This window comes from Macrosteles quadrilineatus, unplaced genomic scaffold (genome assembly GCF_028750875.1).
Source record: "Macrosteles quadrilineatus isolate MER2022 unplaced genomic scaffold, UCM_ALF_1.0 Scaffold_1__1_contigs__length_201487025, whole genome shotgun sequence".
NCBI classification, from domain to species: Eukaryota; Metazoa; Arthropoda; class Insecta; order Hemiptera; family Cicadellidae; genus Macrosteles; species Macrosteles quadrilineatus.
In genome coordinates this window covers 26,794,057-26,818,825 of record NW_026542594.1, presented here as the reverse complement: position 1 = coordinate 26,818,825, position 24,769 = coordinate 26,794,057, and the positions used below count along the sequence as shown (strand labels likewise).

Here is a 24,769-nt window from a genome sequence, read left to right as displayed (position 1 = left end):
GTATTGTGTATTACATGCATTTGTCTTCCCAATAATTTATCATGATTAAGGGATCCTTTTGTCAGATCAAATTGTCAGACAATTGTCAGACAATTGTTTTCTTTGCCATAACATATTTAATAATGAAGTGTTCTTTGGCAAAGCATTAGTTCTGACTGATAATATTAGTTATGACTGAGGCTTTGGCATACAACATGGTACTAACTACTTTGCCTATATCACCGATAATATTGCACATATTTTTACAATTACCTTGGTTTAAAATCTTCAATTGAGACCAGCACTCGCAGGTAATTAGTTATAAGTAGTTGTGATTGAAAACCCGGATGAAAAACAGGTGAAATACATCTAAGTGTGTACTGTACTTGTCCTACTGTCTAGCTTATGCATGTGGTGACAGGTTCTGAGGTTTAGCCATGTACTGTCTTGCTGTCTGTATATACGTATCTACGCCATGTAACTTATGTTAGATGTATGCTAGTTTCACCAATAACACAGCTAATAATAGACTATTTTGTTTCACTGGTTGTTATAAGCGTACAGTATTTCATCTTTTAAAGCACAGGTTTAGTCCATATGCACTCGAAAGTATGTTTTCATTTACTCACCGTAGGATTTATTTTGGTCAAAAACTAAGGGGTGTTTGGTATTTTAGTTAGTTTTTTTTTTTTCAATTTTTGTGGTTTTTTTCTAAGTGTGATTTCAAACTGCTCTCGTTACTTCTGAATGTTGCACTACAGTGAGAGAATATGTCAAACATTTATTTGAAAGTTTACCAACACGATAAATTGTGTGTTCCTGATAGTTTTGATGGATCTTAAGTTTGAATATGTTTCTATGGATAAAGAGCTCTTTAAATCTACAGTATTACTCCCTTTATAAATTTAGTGATATTTTTATTTAGGTTAGTGGTTTTAAAAATATACAGTATTACTTAGAAGGATGTTACTTAGTATTAAAATTTTTTTTTATTTTAAGCATGTTTACATTAGGATTTTGCCAAGCTCTATTCAAATAGGTACCTTAGGTTTTTTATAGGCACACTTCTGGTACTAGGTGTCAATATAATGCGTTGTTGATGGCTTCTAAGTTTCAAGAGTAGTTTTCTATTTCGTACAAAATCAATAATTTGTTTCACACCAACTATTTAAACCCAAAACATGATTCTATCAACACAACGGACAGAGCATAGTAATAGGGAAACGTGGTTCATTAGTTTTATAATTATGTTAGGCCTAACCATGTTAATTAACTAAGTTTTAGGCTTAAATTTTAGTGTTGAAAACAGTGTGAATTTGTCACACAAAGTTTGTATGATTTTCTACACATCACAATTATAATTTTTTATGATTGATTTTTAACTGAGAGTTGGTTAGTTGATTATGTATTGGACCTTGTAATGCTCTCATTTTCATGTTACTTGCCAAACCTTTGGGTCAAAGGATGGGGGATATCATCAAATTGAATATAGTTGCATTGATATACAAGTCTACTATTATGACAAATTATGCTGTAATATTCATCCATTCTTATGTTATTAAGTATTATTATAGAAGTAAACATTGCAGTTTCAAGTGAGTATTTCCTGTGGATGGAACTTACAATGGAATTATGTCTTTTAAGTTATAATACCCAGCTGCCTTATACTGGAAAATAATAATATTTTAACAGTTAAATTATTTTGAAATTGTCTTAAATATTATACAGTACATGTCCTATTTATTTATTTATTTGTTTGGTTCCCAAAAAGTTGTTATAAAATGTAACAACAAACAATTAATGATGTTGCTCAGCTAACAACTCTATTCTAATAATTTATCACTTTCTTTTACTTATCGTAAAGTGATTTTACTTTTACTTAATATTTAGCATTAAACATATATAGGCCCTAAGCAATTTTAAACATGATCAGATTTTAAAAATTGTGAACAAAATATTTCTGCAAAATTAAGAACATGTATTAATAAAACATATTCTGGAAAAACTTTAAAAATAAGTGTTCAGATTGTTCTTACAAAATGACTTTTTTATATTTATTATAAAATACTGAACATTATTAATGAAAATTTAAGATTTCTTGGACATTTAACATCCCCACATTTAAAAGAATTAAAATTGTTTGTAATTTTAAGCTAAAAAATTCATTAGTATGCTTATTTACACTTTTTCCAAAAAACTCTTTTCTCTTACCTTCCATTGTTTAGTTTCATAACAATGGAAACACTCATCTGATGAAGCAGTGTTACGTGTATTACGGTACTTACTGTTGTTGTAGTTTGCAGATATGATGATGATGATGATGATATTATTGAAAGGTTGAGAGATGAGATGTTTGATGATGTTGTTAGGCTACAGATGGTGGCTAGCAGGACTGAATCACGCCGTAACTCGAAGACGCAGGTACTCACTTGTTATGTTTGTTGTTTGGCCTGTCACCTGCCTGGCACGACGAGAAATTAGTTGCTCTATACTTGAGACTCTTTGCTTCCAGTAATAACTATGTTATGTGTGTTATGGACTATGGTGATTTCAGTGTACATTCATCATTTCGACGTCACTTGTTTGTATATATCAGAATTTCAAACCGCAGGATTCTAATGATCCTTTGGAAAAACATTCCCTTGCGGATTATTTAATCGTCAAATACAACACAAAATCTCACTTCTCGTTTGATCCATTCTGACTCGACCCTTTGCGAGAACGATTTGCATGGCCGCATTGATTGCATGGAATAAGTTCTGTATATAGAATGCAAGGGTACTGTGTTTAGGAGCAGACTACGTAACTGTAACTGTACTTCACTGCTGTTAGAGTGCAGCACAGAACTGCCGGTAAATGTGGCAGTGTAGTCGAGTTCACATTCACTGCACTGTTGTTAGGTTCTGGACCGAACGAGACTTTGTTGTTTCGCTTCCTCTCTGTGCTAAGGTGGTGGGCACACACTAAGGTCTCTTCATTACTTGCATGGTTGTTGGCAGATTGTAGACTTACATCTATTCGCTCCTCGCTCTGAGAAATCTTCCCCTCCTCGCAAAGGGTTACGTAAAATTCATTTCTGCTCAGTACACACACCTAGTCACCAACCCTGTGAGAGCTCATATCATATTAACAACAACACTCACTGGAATTCCTCCCTTTCAATGTAACTCAACGTATGGTTAAGGATAAATATATTATGTACCGCAAACTAAGAGACAACAACTTATTTGTTATTTCTGTAAAGCAAGTACTTTAATAATATTTTTAAAACATCTTTTTCCTTTAAAGTTTACAAAATTAAAATTTAATTTGATTAACTGTTTAAAATTTGTATATCAAATGGTAATTTGAAAGTGTGATGCCAAACAATAAATTTTTGTTAATTTGTAATTTTAGTTAGTAACCAGTTTTAGCTTTGAGTCAATTCGAGAAAAAGTGTGTTTGTTGCCCGAGATTTCCAAAACAAGGTAGACTATGAAGAAGGACATACTGTGCTAAGGCCAGTAAGAGTTAGTTCAGAGAATTTCTACCAGACCGTAGCATTGCTTGTACCTTCATTATTGATCTTGACAACTGTTTCACTTTCAATATTCATTTGCGTTGTTTATTTTGTGTAATTCGTGTTTTATTTTGTGTAAAAAGTCAACCTGGAAAATTATTGTCTTTATAATTATTTTAAAGGCTAAATTCTATACTAAGTAATTTTATCTGCAATAGTGGATTTCATCATCTTATACAATTTCCTTGGTATGAACATTTTTATCGATAAATCAACCTCAAATTTAAAGGTCTACTGCCGTAAAATAATCCAACGTTTTTATCCTGTAGCATATTTGTATGAAGTTGAGGTTCACAAATCTGAAATACTAGATGGTGTTTTGTAGTTACCTGGAGCTCTCATTGATTGCATTTTGTACTAATGGTTAGCGGGGTCTTACGCTTCCGTTGTGCAATGTGGTTAGTAACATTTAGGCTCCTGCCTGAATAATGGATTGACTTGATTGATTGCATATTTTGTGTCGATACCACTTTTTGTATTAAATTAATGTCTTATTTTCATGTCGATATTTTCCAGTTTGTGTTTGATGATTTTTAGTCTTGCATGCTTCCTAAAATGGAAAACCATTCTAAAAATGTTTCATTACTTTTTTCCTACAATTGGTTCTTAAAGTTTATTCTTTTATACATTTAAATCATAATAAAAAATATGTTTTTATAAACTTATTGTTTCATTTTTTAAATGGACATATTTGATATAAATTATTAGCTTATATGACATTCAGTTTTCAATCAAAATACAAGCCTTTAATTTGGATTTTTTTACAAACAATAGCTATACTGAACATGTTAAACAATAATTACAAATAAAAAAAAAATATATGATCTTATTTTGTACTCAGATTGAAATAAAAAACTCCCTAATGTGTACTACTATCCTATATTTTAATTTATTCGGCAGGATGATATTTTTCATACATACATAAATCCATCTACAGTTCCAAATATTTATGCAAATTTATATTTGTATTTTTTTGTAAAAAATTAAACCCCCAACAATACTAACTTATATAATTCTGTTCTTCCATATTTAACAAAAACTTATTATTTACAGCCACAACCCTCTTAAAATTTATTTTAATGTCAACCAAACATTAGAGTAACTCCAATTAAATATTTTTAATATTTTTAACTTAACTACCATTTATGTCATAAAGAATGTATGTTCAGTGAAAATGTATGTTTAAACGAAGGTGTTAAGTTCTTTTAAAATACTTTGAAACATATATCTTAATTTTTAAATTTTATTGAGATTTACGAGGACAAAAAGTTTTGATAACAAGGACAATATGTCAGTTGTGAAATAAGTTTTTGGTTTCCCAAGCTTCTGATGTTTTATTTTAATTTTACGAACTCAGTAAGTGGTACCTTTAGGTAAAAAACATTCTAACTCTTAGAATAATAACGGTTGTGTGATATGATTTTCCACTTTACAACCTACATCAAGTTAAGATCCAGCAATATATTTTAAGGTGAAATACTTCAATCCGTGTTGGCCTATGTAACTGGTTATTTGGGTGAAACAGAACCACGCTAGAAGTATTGTGAGGTACAAGGCAAGACATGGGTACATCTCAGAACGCTAGGTTATGTGTACATATTGGATGCGGTTTGGAGTGGATGCATGTTGTGTCACAGCAGCTGCGTTGCGGGGAGTCGCCATACAGAGAGGCCGAGCGCGTGCTGGAGCTGCTGCATTCCCGGCTGCGGCAGCTGCTGCGGCGGCCTTCGCTCGTCATCCGTCACCGCTCACGGCTGCCACCGCGCTGCACGGATACACACCGTGAGTATCCAACACACTAACACATCTCATGTGACCAGACTGACACAGCTTTCTTTGGAGGTCAATTTTATGTATAAATCTGTTTTTAGACGCTCCTTGAAAGGCACGTTATATATTTTCACCCAATTCTCTTGACTAAAGGTTGTTTGCTTTCAAATTTAAGTATTTGATTATAAAATCTCAAAACGAGTTCCAAAAGATTATTTTGAGTCAATGATTATTACATTTTATTTGTAACCTGCTAAACATTCTAAGAGTAGAAATGTTCAAGTTATGGTCTCAATAATTAGCTTTATTATTAATTTTAAATAAAAAAATTGTTCTACTGGTAAGTTATCTGCCTCTTTTGTTTCATTTGGAGTAAATATAAGAAAGACCTTTCAACTATTTTTTTCAGACCAAATACATGTACCGGTAGCCTATAATGAGCCATTAGTTAGAGATAATACTTTGTCATTATACTTCACAAAATACAGCTTTTACGTTTATATTATCATACTTTAAAAATATAGGTAGTTTTGTTTCTCTGTAGGTAATTATTTGTAAATTTATTTTTTCTGTTGTTTTGAGAAAGAGTGGAAGTAGAACTTAATTATATACTTGTGACTTTTCCACTGCACAAAGCTCAAAGATTCTTTGTCATAAAATAATAAACAGGTTTGTGGTATGTATTAAACATTAATGGGGCCATAATAGAATATATAGCGATTAGGAAACCTATCTAATTTATCAAATGGATATAATATACTATTGTAATAAACTTTCCAGGCTACAGTAATCAAAATGTGTTATAAAAGAGGACATTAATGTCAATTGTGAATAAAAAGTTAACAATCCGTTTTGAAGTACAGCTGTGTTATATAATATATAACACCATTCTTATCAAGTACTATAATAATTCTTTTAGCATATTATGCTGTGTTGGTTTGCCGTACTGGTTTTAAATTGCCAGCTGTTATCAAATGTTTATATAAATATTTATAGAATGCTTATTAATAATTAAAACGCATGTTTATTCATTTTAATAAGAAAATTTAAACAAAAGTTTGTTAGGGTGTTGTGTTTTGTCTTTTGACCAAAGAAGATGTTAAAATAGTTCAAAAAATAATGTAATTACCTACTTTCACTGACTACTAATTTTTTGTCAGTTTATTCGTAACATTGTGGCGCCCAACGTGTTGGCATTGGTGGAAGTAAATTTATTTGTTAGAAAAGTATGGGTTTTATTTGAACTTATTTATCTTCTTTGGTCAAAAGACAACACACAACACCCTAACTAACTTTTGTTTACATTTTCTTATTAAAATAAATAAACATGTGTTTGAATTATTAATAAGCATCCTAATACAAATATTAACATTTGATAACAGCTGGCAATTTAAAACTAGTACAGTAAACCAAAACAGCATATATAAAAAATACCCCCGCCGCAGCAAACCTGCCGTCTAAGCGAATTTCCATTTGGCTGAATTGATTTTCAATTGGTCTATTTAAATAACATTAGGTTTAACGAGTACCTAGGTTTGCTGCTACAAGGAAACTAATAAATAGTGTGTTTTAAGTAAAATAATTATTGCTTAGTATAAAATGAATATATTTGCCAAGTTTGATCAAAAGATATCCATAAACAAGCAAACTACAACATTTTACAATATTCTCCATAAGGATAACATGGGAATTTTAAATTTAAATTTTTTTTGTTTTCTCCGTAATTAATAACCGTACAAAAACACTTTGATATACTGAATTGTTTGTTTTTTTAAGCTCTTTAAGAAGGTTTAGAGAAAAATTGGAAAATTTTGTGTTTTGAGGGTCAAAAGTAAGAAAAACCAATTTTTACCCCATAAAACCCCCCATAAAATCCTGTTCCCATGGTCCGATCATGCTGGATCGCGAACTCATTCAAGTTTATCCCGCCTTACACCTTCAAACCAAATTTCATCAAAATCGGATAAAAATTACTCAAGTTATCGTGTTCACGGACACATATATATATAAATCTATATATATATATATATATATATATATCTATATATATATACATATATAAAAATTTGAACGAATGGTGTTTTTGGCCTCTGGGGACATCAAAATGAAAAAGTAAATCGGTCCCGGGCCTAAGTCTTACCATGAGACCTACGGTAATAGCTACTTCCCTATAGGGAAATTCGCTAAAAAGTGACTTTCTAGGTAATATTGTACCAATGATTCTACTTTCCACTTTTAGATATCTTTATGTGTTTTATCTTACATATTTTAATGCATATTTTATTAAATAATTAATTTTTTTTTTCAGCTTTTTGCATTACAAGTTTATACTTATTGCTTAAAAGAAAAAGTAAACAGAAGTGTCATTACATAAGCAGAAAAAACACGCTCATAGAGGGTTTTTGGAAGAAGAAGGGAAAATAAATAGATTGTGATTATTTTTTAAAAAAATATTTTTAAAATACATCGTGCCCTTTTTAAGTATAGGAGTATATAGCTGCAGGGTTGTCCTTGTGTAGTATAATAGGTTTTCTTCTCCATCTCTGTATTATTCTCTATAACTATTATTTTTGCAGCCACATTTTTGCATTGTGGTCCTATATTTACAATCACATTATTGTTTTTATTTATTAGCCAGCTTGTATGAAAATAGATGTTAGGGTTTCAAACATAAATCTATGAAACGTACATATTACTTATGGCTTAAAAATGTAAACTCATCAAACAAATTTAAAACCATTAAAAATTCATGTTAAAAAAGGCTCCAAATTCAATTAAGGAAGAAAACTTGTTGCTAACGTAATCGTTTTAACGTTTCTAAGAGGGACTGGTTCTATGTTGTAAATGCTTTGTTTTGACAAGGTAAGAATTCCATTTGGCTGTGCATGAGAAGGCATGAACGTTGCACATGCTTGAATTAACCAGCACTCAACAATTAATGTTTTAGTTTATTGTGCTACCTTGAATGGCTTCCAACATGGTTTATTTTTGTTCTAATTGCTGCATTTATGTGTTAGAAACTAATGTTACCACGTCCCCGACTAGGGCTGTTCTTTTCTCTAATATTTATAAAGAATTATTTTAATAACAATGGATTTCAAAATTCCAATGATTATCTGTAATTATATTTCATGTTTCATTTGTAAAACTGAATTATAATAACTGTTACAATTAATTTATCCTATTTATGGGAATATCATTAGTATGCTCATAGTATGAATTCAGCTCAGAGATCCTTGTTTATTATTTGTGATAAACATATGACCATTTCTGATACTTAACTTGATGTTCAATACATTTTGTTTAATAAATTGCCCTTTCAATTTTTCTACAGAAAATCAATTATTAAAGTAAATATTTAATGTATTTATGGAGAACAGTATTCTGCATTACTTTGCAAAATTATTAACAGGTCTTTTTTTACCTGAACTATTTGTTTCTAAAACCCTCTCACCATTTCAGTATCTTAAGCCTATGATTAGAATAATGTTTTTTTTAATTTTATAACTTAACCCATAAAATAAGCCCAATTGTATAATTTGAGTCATTTGAGTGTTAAACATTTTATAAGTGTAATTTAGTGGCTTAAACAGTGTTTTTACCTTTTGACATTTTGGAACTTATTCTTGAAGTAAAAACATAGTTGATTCCAATGTACTCTGTGAATTGTTAGAGATTCTTTTTAAAAGGGGTTTTTATTTAAAGGACAAAAAACCAAGCTAGCTGTTTTTTAAATTATATTTTTATTTGAAAACATAATGATTTGCCTTTTTAATATTCCAATTTCTCAAAACGTATTGGTGTAGTACCAGGAAGCATTTTCTGTTTTAAAATTTTGTGTTTTTTTTTGCACAAGGTGAAAACTACATACTCCAGTTAAAGTATAAGCTCAATTTGGTATAATTAATGGTAAATGATAAACCTCTGTAGGCTTAAATTTTTCTGTATGGCCAATAGATTAATTTCAAACAATAGAAAAGGCACAGGTCGGTAATATTTTAACATCATACAGACTTAATTTTGTCAAAATTCTATTTACCTTGACAAAGTTTTCTCTATTCATTATACCAGGGGTCTCCAAGCCTGCGGGCCGAAAAAACATGAGCAGATTTTTCCAGCTCACAGAAATGCAACATATGCTAATGACAAAATCTTTTTAATAGTCAACATCGATAAACTTCACTCGCGATCGAATAAACACCTGTGTTTCAGCTGTATTGGCAATACTGTGATCGTTTCCCACAATCCCTACAATACTCATTAAAATCTTGCGGTCTCAGCGATACTGTGATCGTTTCCCAAGATTGATCACAGTAACACTCGTTGCCATAAATTGCGGTATTACTAAATATTACAATTATAAGTTCTTCAAGTAAATTTCATTGTAGTATAGAAAAGGTTTGTGTCATCCTGTGTTATATTAGGCTTACTTGGTATTTTTGTTAGAGACTGGGTTTATGCTGCGGAGGGTAAACTTTCTGCTCTAAACTGATATGCAATGTGGCTCTTGAGGTAAAACGTTTGGAGACCAGTGCATTATACATCAAGCCTTGTCGCCAACATGATGCCATATACCAGGTACCAGATAAGGTATAAACAGGAGTTTGTAGCATTGTATTGTAACTGGTTTGTCTGTTTACAGCGGGATGTACTACGATCCATTCCTGGCCGCTCACGCAGCTTCGGCTGATCCCAACTACAGACTACAGGTTTGTAGATCAACTTGCTGGATAACTCTTTAAATATAAGCTCAACATTTTAATCTGATTGTTGATTACAGTTCTTTTAAACAAATCATGAGACTACCAATAATTAATATATTTATTGGATATAAAAAATTAGAAAATTGTTTTTCCAAACTGAATACAGAGTATTTTTTCCAGAATCTTTAATATTGTGCGAAGACAACTTAATTTAATTTGAGTATTTAAAAATACTTGTTTGTAATCAGTAGGCTTGATTGTAGGATTTTTAGCACTGAAGTAGAATGTAAAATACTCTACCTTTGCCCAAAATCTAAACTTTTTCAATTGGACTTTGTTCAGTTCAATAACACTGTAATTTGATAATCCATATCCCCCACAACTCCTTCATTTACACTTATATAGAAATAGAAAATAAATATATGTAAAACTCTCAGTTGATGTCACAAATCCTATCTTGGGCCTTACCTCAACTCAGTGGTTGGTTTCATTGAATACCGCACTTGTTGTATAGTCAACTATGACTTTCATTAATCATTCAAAAGCTGATGTAGAAAGAACACAACTGTGTACGATTATATCAGGAGTGGTGTAGTGCAAACCTCTGTTTTAGTATTCCTAACATACTTCCGAGATAAAGAAAAATCTTCTTAATACCGTTACATTGTTTACCAAGTTGTACAAACTACATCGTTTGTTGACATTTTTATCATGTGGTTAATAATTTATTTTCAATTTACAAGGAACTCAAATGGACTACATTATGTTATGACTACACACTGTAGTAAAAATGTGCATAATAGTTAAACATTATGAGTTTTTTGTGACACAACTAAATTATCTGTCGGTAGGAGATTGTGACACCACTGGATGTACAGTGATGTCCGATCTATATCGAAGGTAGAATGTATGTTGTGTTTCAGGCGGCAGCCCCAGCAGCAGAGGTAATCTCCGCAGTTTGTGACGTTTGCCCCGTGTGCCAGGATTTGCGATCACTCCACATCCCCTTATCTAACACCTGTTTATTTTGTTTACTAACATTACTTTCTACTCAAACTTCCTTAACTTCTTTTGTTGTGTTAAACCAGAATAGAATTCAAGGAGAGCCCCTTATGTTTGATACATTCAAATTTGTTGATTTTAGTTGATTCAGAAGAAAATCCTCTGTTGTAATCCGTTTGTTTTTGGATTAGTTATATTCAAAAGGTTACCCACTCAATTGTTAAAAACAAAACCGTGAATAAGCAGCTTAATTCAATCAGCCTTTTGAATCAGCAAAATCTTTTTCATATTGTTGGTCTAATGCTCGATTACAGCAACATTGGCAATTTTTAATTCTACAATTAGTGTTTTGTAAAATCACTTTTATATCCTGTGATCTCACCCTAGAAATGTAATTCTTGTCAGATAAACAGGATTAAAAAGATCCAAAAGTTAAAAGTCATCAACATGAAAATTTTTGAATTTACTTTCAGAAGTAGGGGCTCTCAAGCATGGTCCACGTTGCTTAAACAGGTTTGAAGTAAAATGCACAAATTTTAAAACGTTTCATTAAGCATGACTTGAAGTTACCTGATGGTTTGCTTTCAGAATGTTTTCCAATATCCAAAGTGTTGCCAATTTATACGATCAATTTTCATACAAGAAATGTGGGGTGGTCGTATTGAAGGGTGATAACTAGACTTAGGCACTTGCATGGCATGTACTAGAACTGTAGTGTCAACCAATAACTCACAGCTTCTTTTACAGGTTGGAGCATAGTTGTAGAGCTGGTTACTGTCCAGTTAGATCACACAAACTTGTTGAATATTTCATCAATATCTATGTGTGCAATTGTGCAATTGCTGCTTGTTAGAATTAGTACATTCAACCACCATTACTTTAAGATTACATTTTTGCCTTTAAAAAGAACATTAATGATAATAAAATAGTTAAATGAATACAAACAAAATTTATTCTAATAAAGACTGCAAATTTCATAAATAGTTATTCATATAACACCAATTTAAAATTCAAATTCTACCTATAATCATTTTTGTATTTGATAAAAGGTTCAATAGTAGTAGTTGCAGCTACATTAAGAATACAAATTTTCACTTGTGAAACGAATCACTTTCCAGGAACATCATCCTGAAAATATTTTATTTTCATTATTTTATATTAAAAGCAGATATTGGGTGCTTTTTGATGGTCAAGTAGTCGTAGAGGTTGTGTAGAGAAATGTTAAAGTGATATTTGATATGCATGAAGTTGCCACAGTATTCTGTGATGATACTTAGGCTAGAAACCGGGGGCTTTGGTTTTCATTTGTGCCTGAATGTGCTCTACTTCATACTATAATCAACTGTTTTCTTGGAAGTGGACTTGAACAAAGAAATGTTGAATGCTTTCTGTCATTGCTTTTTTATTACTAACCAGAATACAATTTTGTAAATATGAAAAATGTCTTTCACATGAGTGTGATAACGTTGAATAATTCCATCAATTTTTCCTTTAGAATCCCAAATAGGTTTAATCAAATTTGTATATTTATCATCTTTACTTGATTTGGTTTTCTAGTATTTGGATCATTATTTTTATAAATTGAATCTGTTTCCCATTATAAACTATTGTTTTGTTTAAAACATTTTTTTTTCAAAATGACTCTTAGATATATTTGCATTTTGTTTTTACAATCAAAATATTTCCTTTTTAGTTCAGGGGTCTCCAACCTACGGCTTGCGAGCCACATCAGGCCCGCGATCAGAATTTATCCAGCCGGCATAGGCTAGTGAAAAAAAACATTTTGATACTTAACATTGATAATCCTCTCTTACAATCTTTGATAATCTCTCTTAGAATGCCGGTGTTCTGGCAGTCTTGGCACTCATCTCCCACAATCGCGGTACCTCTCGTCACCATATCTTGCGGCCTCAGCGATAACATAACCTGCGATTGTGGCAACACTCGTCACCGGTGAACGCTTTAAAATGGAACGCCGTGAATGAATGGAGGCTCGGCTATAGGATATTGATGGAACTCTCGGCCCATAAATTTGATGTAAAATTCCCTGTGTCCAAGTCGGCTGGCTACCGAATTTAGAATCTGCTTAGTTAGATTGACGTTAGAAATCAATCCTAATTATCAGAACTGCAACAAATTGCATTACAACCCTAAATGAGATAACATTTTAAGTGGCAAATGCTATATACTACATTCTCACTAAAAAATAATTGTTCTTCTTACGCTTTACAATAATATTGTTGTAAACTCCTTTACTGAGAACTAGTCTTATCGCCATTACAGTACAGTTAAATGTTCTTAAAAGTAAATTTTATAGTATAAATAAAGAAAATGTTTGTGTGATCGATGTTTTACTTAGTGTCTGGATTTTTGGGCAGTGACTTTGTGGGATTATGTTGCGTGGGGAGGGGGTTACACTTTCTGCACTAAACTAAAGAGACTGGCCCGCCTTCCCTCTAAAAAAAGAGGCTGGAGACCCCTGGTTTAGTTCATTAGACGATACATATTTTTGAACGTACTTCATGAGTTTTTTTTTATTATTTCCACATGTAATTGCTTTTTTTCAATAAAAGCTCACTTAAAAAAAAAACTTAAAAAAGAGGTTAGTTCACAAACTATTAAATTATTTGAACAAGATGAAGTATTGCACTATTAATGGGTCAGATACAAAAATATCAAGTCCTTTAGATTAAGGATAATAAGTGCCTTTTTTCTTGCTGAAGATATTAATCCAGGAAGTATCATATAGCCTACATGACTTATGAAGAAAATAATATTCATACGTATCTTTATAAAAAATCTCAGTGTTGAAGTTTGAAAAACATTTAGAGAAAATATTGACAAATTGCTAAATTAAAAAAATACAATTCAAATATCTACTGTATATAGCCTACATTGGTCTTTAAACACAAAACCTAATTTCAATTTTATGCGCACAAGTTTGCTCGATGCTTCCCGTTTCACTGATGTTGCTTAAAACCAAATTACGGATCACTGTCTACAATTTAAATTGGCTAATATTTTTTTTTCAATCAATAACAACAACAATTCCAATAAGTTTTGTCTGGTCTGCACACTGAAAAAATTGTCAAAAAGCAAAACATTTCTATGGCTGAGCAATTTCAACAATAATTTTTGTCGCCTATAATAAATTTTCTGTCTTAGGGTAGAAAAAAAAACATCGTGGAATGGTGACGCTAGAGCTTAGCTAAGCGGGTTTTAAAATCATACATATACATAGGTGTATTAAAACATATTGGAGCGTAGCGGGTACCCGCACCAACACGCTAGCTAGCCTCTCCGCTCTGATATTCTACTCCGATTTCTTTATCTCGAGGTTTTGTTTGAGGGTCAAGCCTTAGTAATCAATTCGACTTTAAAATATAGTTTTATTTTAATTTCGTCTGTTTGTAAATGGCGCCATCCTGTTTCAGGACTGAAGTTATTTCAATGTTTGAAATGATAAACTGTGATTCTTGTCAAAAAGGTACAGAGTTCCCCTTGTTGACATATTTTAAATGTAATTTATCCGGTAAACTGTTTTATTTAAATTTTTTACACTATACTTTGAAGTTTATAGAAATATGTAATTTATATAATATTTTAAATATGTAAGCAACTAAATGGCAATTTTTGCTGTGTTTTACTATTTTCAACATTATATGGTTTCTTTTCTTTACAAAATCGGTAAATTTCTCTCTTATGATGCTTGGATAAATCAGGTTTATTGTAGGCCTATATTTAAAAAGTACGGTAATCCAGCTTCTTGACTTGCTTCCTTTGCTGCTTTACTATGTGTGTGAAGCGCCGCTACCATCGGGCTACGCACCCCACTATGTTATCACCCTTATTGGTCAACAACATGTCTGGAGTTTTGTGCCTTTAAATTACAACGGCATTACGGTCCTAACTAGCAACTTGATTTGAAAAAAGCTTTTTTTTTACTTCACTCTTATTTTTACTGTAATTTATGCAGTTCAAATCACTTTTTAGCAATTTGACTTTTTTGCACAAAATAATTCTTTATCAAGCAATGATTCATCAAGTTTTAATTGAAAAGAACAAATGGAAAAATATATATTAAAATAATGTGCTGGCTCAAGTACTTAAAATTTGAATGATATTTGTTTATGTTTTTGAGGTTAATTTTAATTTGTATTTATAAGTTTTGTTTTAATTGCACAATCTAAAATATTAAGACTGTTAAATGCATTTTTGTCTCCCATGTTATTTGAATATATCAATATTGATGTAGGTATTAGTTAATATATTATTGACTGAAAAAATGTATGTTGCTTAGTGCAGAAAACTTACTTACTTATTGAGTACGATTTTATTTTATTTAATAATAAATTCCTCTTTCTTTTAAACCTGTGATAACAAATCAATGAAGTAATTTGAAATTGTATTTTAATTTGCTTCCACAGTGTATTTAAAGATTATAATTGAAAAATTATATGGTGTAATAAAAAAATATTTTATTTGCTGGAGACTTTATTTTTGTAATAAATTCTGCTAAAGGCATCCAGCAAAGTTGCCCACTATGCTAATATTGCAATAACTGGTGTTAATATTTGAGGAGTGATGATAAACTTAATGGTAAATTCTACTAGTGTGAGTGTGAATTGATAATAGTATGTTTAATAAAATAAAAATTTAAATGGCTCAGCATGATAATCCACTTGCAACTACTACTATTAAATCTCCCGATAGATTTTATTGCTCTGAGTACACAATTGATCATGTACTGAGTTATAAAATGAAGCCAGAAAAGCTTGGTAAACATTTTGAACGTGTTAGTGTTTTGGATTCATTCAATGGCCTTTGCTCTATTAATGTGTACTCCATGTTGGGCTGAAATTTATTTAGATGACCAAGTGCAATTTGAAAACTTTAGTAACTGTGGGAAGGTAATATTTTCCCAATCCTAATTTTCGAAACCTCAATGAATTTAAAAATATGCCCTGCTTGTGAGACAGTTGCCACACGCTCTGCCAATAATTGACCAATGGCAAACTCATGAATGTTGATGAGAAATTCGTGAATTAATTGAAATTTAATTGAGGCAATATTTTAGGTTTATGAAAGTAAAATGATGTTCATTATTATGTTTTTTGTTCTTACATTTATTATTTTAATCTCAAGGCTTATGATGTCATCAATTGTTGTTTCATGTGTTTGTGTGTGTGTGTGTGTGTGTGCATTGAATATTAACACAATCAATTATAGGTAGCAGCAGCCGCTTCACCTCTACTGAAAGCACCTTTGTCAACGGCAGCGCAGCAGGCTAGTTATGCATCTGCAGCAGCTTATACCGCGGTCGCAGCGAGGGCATATAACGCAGCAGCTGCTGCGGCTCAGCCTGTGGCTGGCTACACGGTCGCTGGGTGAGCCACCTTCGTCACTTAGCTAACCTCCCTTGGTGGCATGTGGTTCTTGTTGTATATCTGGTTGCCTTCCAGTAGCCCTACCTGCTTTATGTGTACTGTGAAGTTCCTTATGTTCTAGAAACCTTTCAGAATAGATGAATGACGTCCTTTGTAAAATCACCTTCACCTTCGCATGTATTGTTATTGACTAACGCTCAACTCATTGTTTGTAACTAATTTACTAATATTTTTGTGTTGGTAGATTCCTGGGGAAATATTCATTTATTTTGGAAAACATATTAACAGCTTTGATCTAACCATAAATTACTCATCTAATGAGGTCCAAACATTAACATGAAATCTTGTAACTTACTTAGCAAGTCTTGCGTGGGAACTATTTTGCCCTATTTATAGGAAACACCTACTTTTTGCCCTTATGCCATAATGCGCTTGTGCAGTTAATATCTAAATATATAAATAACCAAATGGAGAGACACAAGTTGATGTTGAATAAAATAATACTTGATTTTTTTGGGATTAATCTATTACTGTGCCTTTATGTTGAATAGCCGTTCCAGTTAAAGTATTAAAGAATTATTATTTCCACATTGTTTGTCGAATTTTTTATGTCTCTTAATAGGAATCTACCAAAATTCCTTAATTTTCAGCACTACCTTTTTTCTTTGTCTTTTATCGAGACTGGGTATTTCAGTAGCACTTTAAATAGCAACACTTTAATTTTCCATTCTCTGCATCTTATAAAATCATCTTTTGATTAATCAACCCAATTAATTTTCCCAACCGATTTTCTCCTTCACATTTCTTATTTTAATTTAGTGTACCTATTTAAAGGTACTGTTATTTAGTGAATGCATTACTTTGCCTTGTTATTTTAGAACTTTTTACTTATTAATTTACCTAAACAAATATTAAATACAGTAACAGAATATTAAAGTCTTGCTATTGTCATTTAATGTAATTTGTTCGTTGTTATTAGAATGCAAAAACTTGAATTAAAATTTGGTTTAAACTTTATAAATATAAACAGTCATTAATGTCATAGTAATTTCGGGTTTGGTCGTAATTTCCTCCAAATAAAATGCACGATCAAATGTTACCCAATTTTTAACGTAAAATGACAAATAAATATTTAAAAAACGGTTTAGCGGCTTAGTATGTCTGGGCAATCACTCAATCTTGTGAAGTTCTTTATTGTCTAAGTTTTTTAAACGAAAATTGATCTTCTATTTGCTACTCTCGCTCTCTTAAAATCCAAAATCTTAACTATAGTCAGTTAATCTTTTGATTTACTTGATTAAGGCCTACTTGGGTAAACAAGTTATATTAATTTAGGCTAAAATCGATTTTTGCATTCTAAGAATGTTTTCCTTTAATCTACTCTTTACAGCATGATATTTCCCATTAACTTTTTGGTACATTGGCACCTGCTTCTCCTTTGTGATTTATTTGTAGCTATTAATATTACCTCCAATTTTTTATCAATGAACTCATTTTTATTAATTTTTTTTGTATTTTTTTATATTTTTTTTATTTTTATTTTTTTTTTAAGTAGACTAATTTGTTTATTTAAATTTGCTGTTTAATAATTATAAAATATGGTTGTAATGCTATCTCTATGTGTGTATATATAAATATTTTTATTATTATTTACTAAGAAAACTAACTTTTTTAATGCGAACAATTTCTGATTCCAAGTTAAACTTATGTTTTTTTTTCAAATTTGAATTAACATTTTTGTACAAATGTGCTTTTAACTGTTTATTAAGTCAAACTTTTTTCAGAAATCACTTCAGTACACTGTATGTTTTTTTTTTTTTTTTTGTTTTAGATATGGCCGTGATTACGCTGACCCTTACTTAGGACATGGGATTGGACCCATGGCAGGATATGGAGTAAGTTGTATAGTTTATTTTTGTTAAGTAAGCTAGTCAAAATGCTAAAAAACAATATATAATTATTATTATATTTGGTACCATTTTTTAACATGAATCAGTTAATCATGGCTGAATGGTTTGATATTTGTACAGTGAAGTAGCATACAGAGGGTAAAAGCTTATGGTAAAACCTTCTGCTTATGGGGCGGAAATGTACTTGTATCGAGCAAGGAAGAGCCCGAACCGGGGTGGCCACATTACAAATAGTGGAATCTGCGCTCCAACAAATCGCAGCATATTAGATATTTTGTGTTCTTCATGTACAGCAGTTAGAGCGCAGAGCGTGCTCTTCCTACAGCATTAGTGCTGTAGTACATGATGGAGAGGGGGGATAAAGAGAGCAGGAGGGGATAACAAATAGAATTTGCTCTAGACACCAGGGACTGACGCACCATTGAATTTTCAGTCATATCCTCAGTTTCTTACTTTGTGATATTTGTCTTGTCATAGACGATTGCTTGTCGACCGCTGTCTTGTCGATGGAAACGTAATATTGAAATCACGTCCTTGGTAACTTATGATGATTATTATCTTATGAAGATTTTGTTTTCAGACTTAAACGTCATAATATACAGTCTATCCAAAAAAAGTTAGATATTTAAATGACATTGTCGGATATCTAGTTAGGGCTCTAGAAACTGACCCCGATTTTTTGATATCTACACACCTCTAGGTTACACTGCACTGTTTGCATTGCCAGTGTTTATGTAACATTTATGTGTTTGTCAATAGGCGGCTGTATACAGAGGGGGCTACAACAGATTTGCGCCATACTAAACCATCGAGCCACGTCGATCTACAGAGAGCACATCTTCATAGTTACCTGATCCAACTGTCAAGCTCCGTGCTACTGATAGACATTACTCTGTGGTCGATAGGTTCTCACGGAACACCAATGTTAGATACGTCGCTCCCTATTCCGTGTATTTGATCCTATTTATTGCTACGGTTTAATCAAACGCCCCAAATTTTATCTGAGTGTTTGTCTGTACATACATAACGATATTTTTTTTATAAAATTAGAGGAATCTCAGATAGTGTTATACACGTGTAGTTTTAATGTAATTTCTCTTTTTATATAATATATATGTTGTATAACTATAGAAGATGAAAAGACGTACAATCAGTGAGGAGAATTTCCACAGCTGACTTATAATACTCTTGAATCCATGACCTTGTGTGTTATTAGTAATTAAATATAACATTAAACGGCAGTAATGGGAAACTTTGAAAACTGTTTAACATGGAGAATCTGTTTATTTTATCCAGTTAACATGTATATACAATGTTATCATACACATTCTATCTGTTTTTTAATTAGTTTTATAAAGCTTTCATTTCATTCAGGTACCTCTAGGCTTATGATCTGTAACTTTTACCAACACAAACGTTGATTTTTATTTCTCTATTTACATTTATATAAACTCTGTATATTTTACAAATATGTATCATTTTGCTATTATTTCAAAGATCACATTACTGTCACTGGATATTCCACATTGACCTTGATATGAGGCTTTTCTGGCAATGACAATTTGCCATTTTTAGCAATTTGTAGGAGAAAACTTAATTGCAAGCAATTGTTTTATTTTATTATCAATTATTTTACCAGCTATCTTATTTGAATCTGATCATAAACAGCAATTATAAATCTTGAAAATAAAAAAACCCCACCTTGTCAAAGTGGAACAACAAATCTGTAATATGCAATTCTCACACACAAGCATCACATTAAAATAACAGCTAAATGACAGTATTGACTTTAATTAAATATTAAGCTGTTGTACATTTGACTGGATTTTCACCTACTCTGTTCTGTTAAGTTTACTCCTACAATATGCTATTATCATATTTGATAAATTATGTGCAAAGCGTCAATACTTATTTTTACAATGTTATTTGATCAAATTTAAAAATATATGTCAGTATTGTTATATTGTTTTACTAAGGTATTTTTCTCATATATGTACTCTTTAAAATCGTATTGGAACAAATATCATTTTTTTTTTTCGTTTAAAGTTTTTGTCAATCAATTGTAATTTTGAGTTATTTTTGTTGTTATTTGGATTATTGTTAATGTACGTGTTAAATAATAATGTAGGTTATATACTTACATATGCGATTTATATATAGGGGTGAAACAAAGATTGTAAGGAAAATGTTGTTACATGACACTAATTATCTTAAATACATAGGTAAACATTTTCTTCAGTAAAAACAAAATGTTAGATTCTCTTATGAATATTAAATATAACCTTTTGAAGATTTATAACTCTTGAAGGAATCTGTTTATGCAACCTAAGTGTTTCAACCAGATTTTGGTTCAGTAAAAAACAAAAGTAAACACGAACAAATATTGTACTAATATGAGTTTTGACTGTAGCGTAGAGGAGAGGCTGTGGAAGTGTGCTTATCACGACGCACATATCTCTAGTTAAGGCGAGGCTCTCTTTGTGTGATTGTTGTGTGCTAGAAACTCTTTAGCTTTGTGTGCGAATGTTTGTAAATATTCATAGTGGATTCCTGTTTCCCAGTACACCTAGGTACAGATGACCGACTACAGTAATCCACTTAGTTAGACGTAGAGTCTTTTATATTAGGATACTTGTATTATAAGTCCGATGTTCTCTAGCGTACACGATACTTTAGATCTTCTTTAGAATTATGTATAGATATTTTCATGTCTGAGAAATCGCATATGGGTAATTGATATTATGTGTTGTGGCATTCATAAAACCAAAGAGTTGAACAAAGTTGTGCTCAATTATCCGACCGGATCGTTTGTAGACATGATTCTCATTGTAAATACTCATGACAAGTCAGTTCTAGTATTGTAAATAATCCCATGGATCTGAACTTGTCTTCTTCAGATTGGCTTTATTTTAACCTGACTGTGGTCATTTCATTTATCGGTTGTACAATTAAAACCACTATTAATGGTTTCTCTAAGTTGTACAACTATAACCATTAGATTTCCATAGATTTGACAGTGGAGTTGCACACTAAATACAGAAAGTTGGCATGACCAACTTTTACTAAACTTTAAAATTCAATTTTTTCAATATATTTCGGCATAAGCCTTCTTTAGGAACAAAACAACAAACAAAAACTGTGGTACCGTGTTTACCACTCAGTATCAGATGGTTTAGCAAAAATCTAGATACATAATTGTTGAGGAATAAATTATTACGATTGGTAAAATATGATGAAACTAAAAATTAAATTTAAATTATTTCTTTTGTATGATTTCTTGATGTCTAACACTAATTTAATATCTTAAATTGGTTTTGTATGTTTTGTTATTTTTCTTTCATAGCAACTGGCATTATTTATGCTCAATTTTAAATGATAATTTCAGTAGTTCAGTTTAAATACAAGATTGACTTATCCTCATCTGTTTTGTTTGGTTTTACTAGCATTTTATTTTTACAAACACATCAAATGGTTTGCAGTTGTTAGACACAGACTGTATTTATAATCCAACTTTAAAGAAAAAGCTACCCTTAGAACAAACCTTAGAACAAAAATAGCTTTGTTATAGTATATTACGTTACTAGCCCAGTAAGTGGTGTTTTACTGTGCGAGCACAACAGTTCCCCCGCGAGGCTTATCCGAGTGCAGGATTTTTGTGTGAGTACGTTAAAAGTTAAAAGCTTACCGGGCGAGTAACGTACAATACTTTACATCATAATACACAGAATAATTAGTACATTTCAAATGCATAACATCATTTATTTAAGATGTAACCATTGACTATTGGATACCGAAGTAGGCGTTCCATCTATATGGACCAGCCGTAGCAAATTTTTTGTTAAATTTGGAGTATGTAACATAAATTATAATATTTCTTTATTACAGAAAATGAAATGGGCTGTTGCAGTTAGCTGTTTATTTCATAGTGCACGGTAAAAAGTTTTTAGCAGTGCACGGTAAAAGTACATAACGTTACTTTTCCGTGTTTAGGCATGGTAAAGGGCAACTTTCCAGCCTATCAATATGGATGGAAAAGTACCTGTTTCTGTGTAGTATGATGTAAAATTAATTATGTTACCGTATACAAGCAACAGCAACTGAATCTTAAACTTCCATGCCTTGACTTGCATTTAAATAATTTCAAATACTTGTATACTTTTAAAATTGAAAATTACCCTATATATTGCTTTTTTATTTGGAGTGCAACTTTTTTCTCAACGTTTGTTCAATTCTAACCAATCACACAATTTTAATAATGTAATGAATTACTGATTAACAAAATTACGATCACAGTCAGTTTACCTCAATTTGGTTGATAATTCAATATTAGCTTCTTCTAATTGATTTAAATATGTGAAAAATTGTAAGACAAGCTACTGATATTACCATGTCTTCCGTTGATGCACATTTAAGCCCGCACACTAGTTTTAATATTTTTGTGATTTAGTTAACTTAGCACAAACGATCTGACTCTGTACAAAGTTACTGATATCTTTGCCACTTCATCTTTTATGTGTATTCCATACTTATTATAAAATATATCTGATATTACTTGTAATTGTTTTATTCATTCCTTAGCTTGTTAGCAATTTTGAAACTTTTCTTTTACTAAACTACCTGCTTAGAAAATATCAGCAATTGGTGGAGCAGGAACGAATAAAACTAACAGTTGAAATGGTGGTTAACTAAAGGAACAGAAACATGCAGCTGTCTTTTCTAATTCAATGTGCAGTGGAGTCAAGAAGTTAAAATTTAGCCTTATAGAATCCAATCCGAACCCATATATATATTTAAATAATACGTGAAGCCGTTTTTTGTGAACACTACTCCTCCCTTATTTGTGGACCTATTTCAACATTTTAAGATGTCCAAAACTTTGTCTCAATTTGTAGTTTTGCTATAAAGCGGCCGACACACTACACGTGCCTTGCACGCCATGCAAGCACGTCGTGCCAAAAACAGACAAAACGTGCAAGTGTGTGGTGAACACCGTGCAAGCACGGTGGAAATCGAAACGAGTTTGATTTTTGGCGTACCGTGCCAAAGCACGCCGTTCTGACGTGCTAGTGTGTAGGCGATCCCGTGCCACGTGCTGGTAGTTCTTTCACTTTTGACAGGGTTTCACCCTATAATAGTACTTTCTTATTAGTGAATCGAGGCATTTTGCCTTTGGCACGACCATCAAAATTATAACACAATGGATCGCGGATCGCGCGCTGTATGTGATGCGTGAGCAGAGACGCAGTCATAGATCTCTATATAATATATTATAGACCATACATCCTCCACCACAGTATTTTCGAACCAAGTGCCATGCCGGCGTATATCTGTACGGCGGCGAGGTGCAAGGTCTGGACTAACCTAGGCACTACGGCGGCTTAGTGCTGCTGCCTATTGTCTATTTTTAATAATTAATCAATTATGTCCTTAAAACGTGTGTGTTCTGCATTTCATTTGTACGAACAGACAATGTAATTTAACAGATTGCAGGCTACACTGAAGATCAAGTGTGTGGGCAACAACGTGCCGTGCCACAGCACGTCGTGCAATATAAAAATGGCATGGCGTGCAATGCTTGTGTAGTGTGTAGGCTGCTTAAGGTTTTATAAATTCAACATTAAGGACACAAGGCGCTCTTAAAGATGGATTTTCCCCATAAGAATGACATAGATCAAATTTAAAAACTAGTAATAGTTGTTTGTAAAAACAAACTGAGCAGCTTTTTTGGGAGTAAATATTGATGTTTGTAATATTCAGGAGGTTAAGACCAACGTAAACAGTTCATCAGTTTTGTTGGAAGAAAAGAAAATGCCTTGAGCTCAAAAATGAAATATTGAAAACAGGAGGAGGAGTATTAAGGCATCTTGGCTGCACTTAAGTTTACGACCCACATTTAGGCTACTCACATACATCATGTTTGGTTAAGTTAAGAACAGTTGGTACTTCAGTATTAAACGGAGGCCACATTTTGTCAGCGCGCTGCGGCGGTTATGTTAGGTTGTGTTATCATAATAGATAGTATAGTTCGATTCATAACGAAGCGAGGAAAGTCCTACACACATAATATTTACGATAACCCAACCTAACATAACCGCCGCAGCGCGCTGACAAAATGTTTCCTCCGTTTAATACTGAAGTACCGAACAGTTTAATTTTACTATCAGCTTAATGTATAAACATAAAGTATAATAGTTAATGTGGGGGTAAGTACCCGAGATCTTGTGCGTATGAGAAAAGTAGAAGAGAGGCCTGGTCTAACAGTAAGGAAGCCACAATCACATATACAGTATATCTTTACACAATCACTTGAAATGACTCAAGTGTTTGTTTTGAAATAACTCCTATATAATACCGGTACTTGACAATTGCTGGATTTCGAGCACTCATAGAAAATTATGACTGTTATTGGCTTTAAAATAACTCCTGTATAATATCAGTAATTTACAATTGCTCAATTTC

The 24,769-nt window shown here is 32.0% G+C and overlaps 1 protein-coding gene across 8 annotated transcripts in view; it reads left to right on the top strand.

Moving 5' to 3' along the window:
* Window positions 1–22,868, top strand: part of LOC129005593 (RNA binding protein fox-1 homolog 3) — a 273,760-nt gene extending 250,892 nt beyond the window's left edge. For 2 of the 8 annotated variants that reach the window (XM_054434541.1, XM_054434560.1), the window contains exons 9-14: window positions 5,176–5,320; window positions 9,951–10,017; window positions 10,935–10,955; window positions 16,243–16,400; window positions 18,232–18,295; window positions 19,070–22,868. In XM_054434541.1, coding sequence (XP_054290516.1) covers window positions 5,176–5,320; window positions 9,951–10,017; window positions 10,935–10,955; window positions 16,243–16,400; window positions 18,232–18,295; window positions 19,070–19,114 — 500 coding nt within the window. In that variant the 3' untranslated portion in view covers window positions 19,115–22,868. Of the gene's footprint in view, window positions 1–2,348; window positions 2,401–5,175; window positions 5,321–9,950; window positions 10,018–10,934; window positions 10,956–16,242; window positions 16,401–18,231; window positions 18,296–19,069 lie in introns of those variants that run through there. The other 6 variants (XM_054434546.1, XM_054434557.1, XM_054434565.1 and 3 more) reach the window with 6 other exon arrangements.
* The last annotated feature ends 1,901 nt before the right edge of the window (window positions 22,869–24,769 follow it).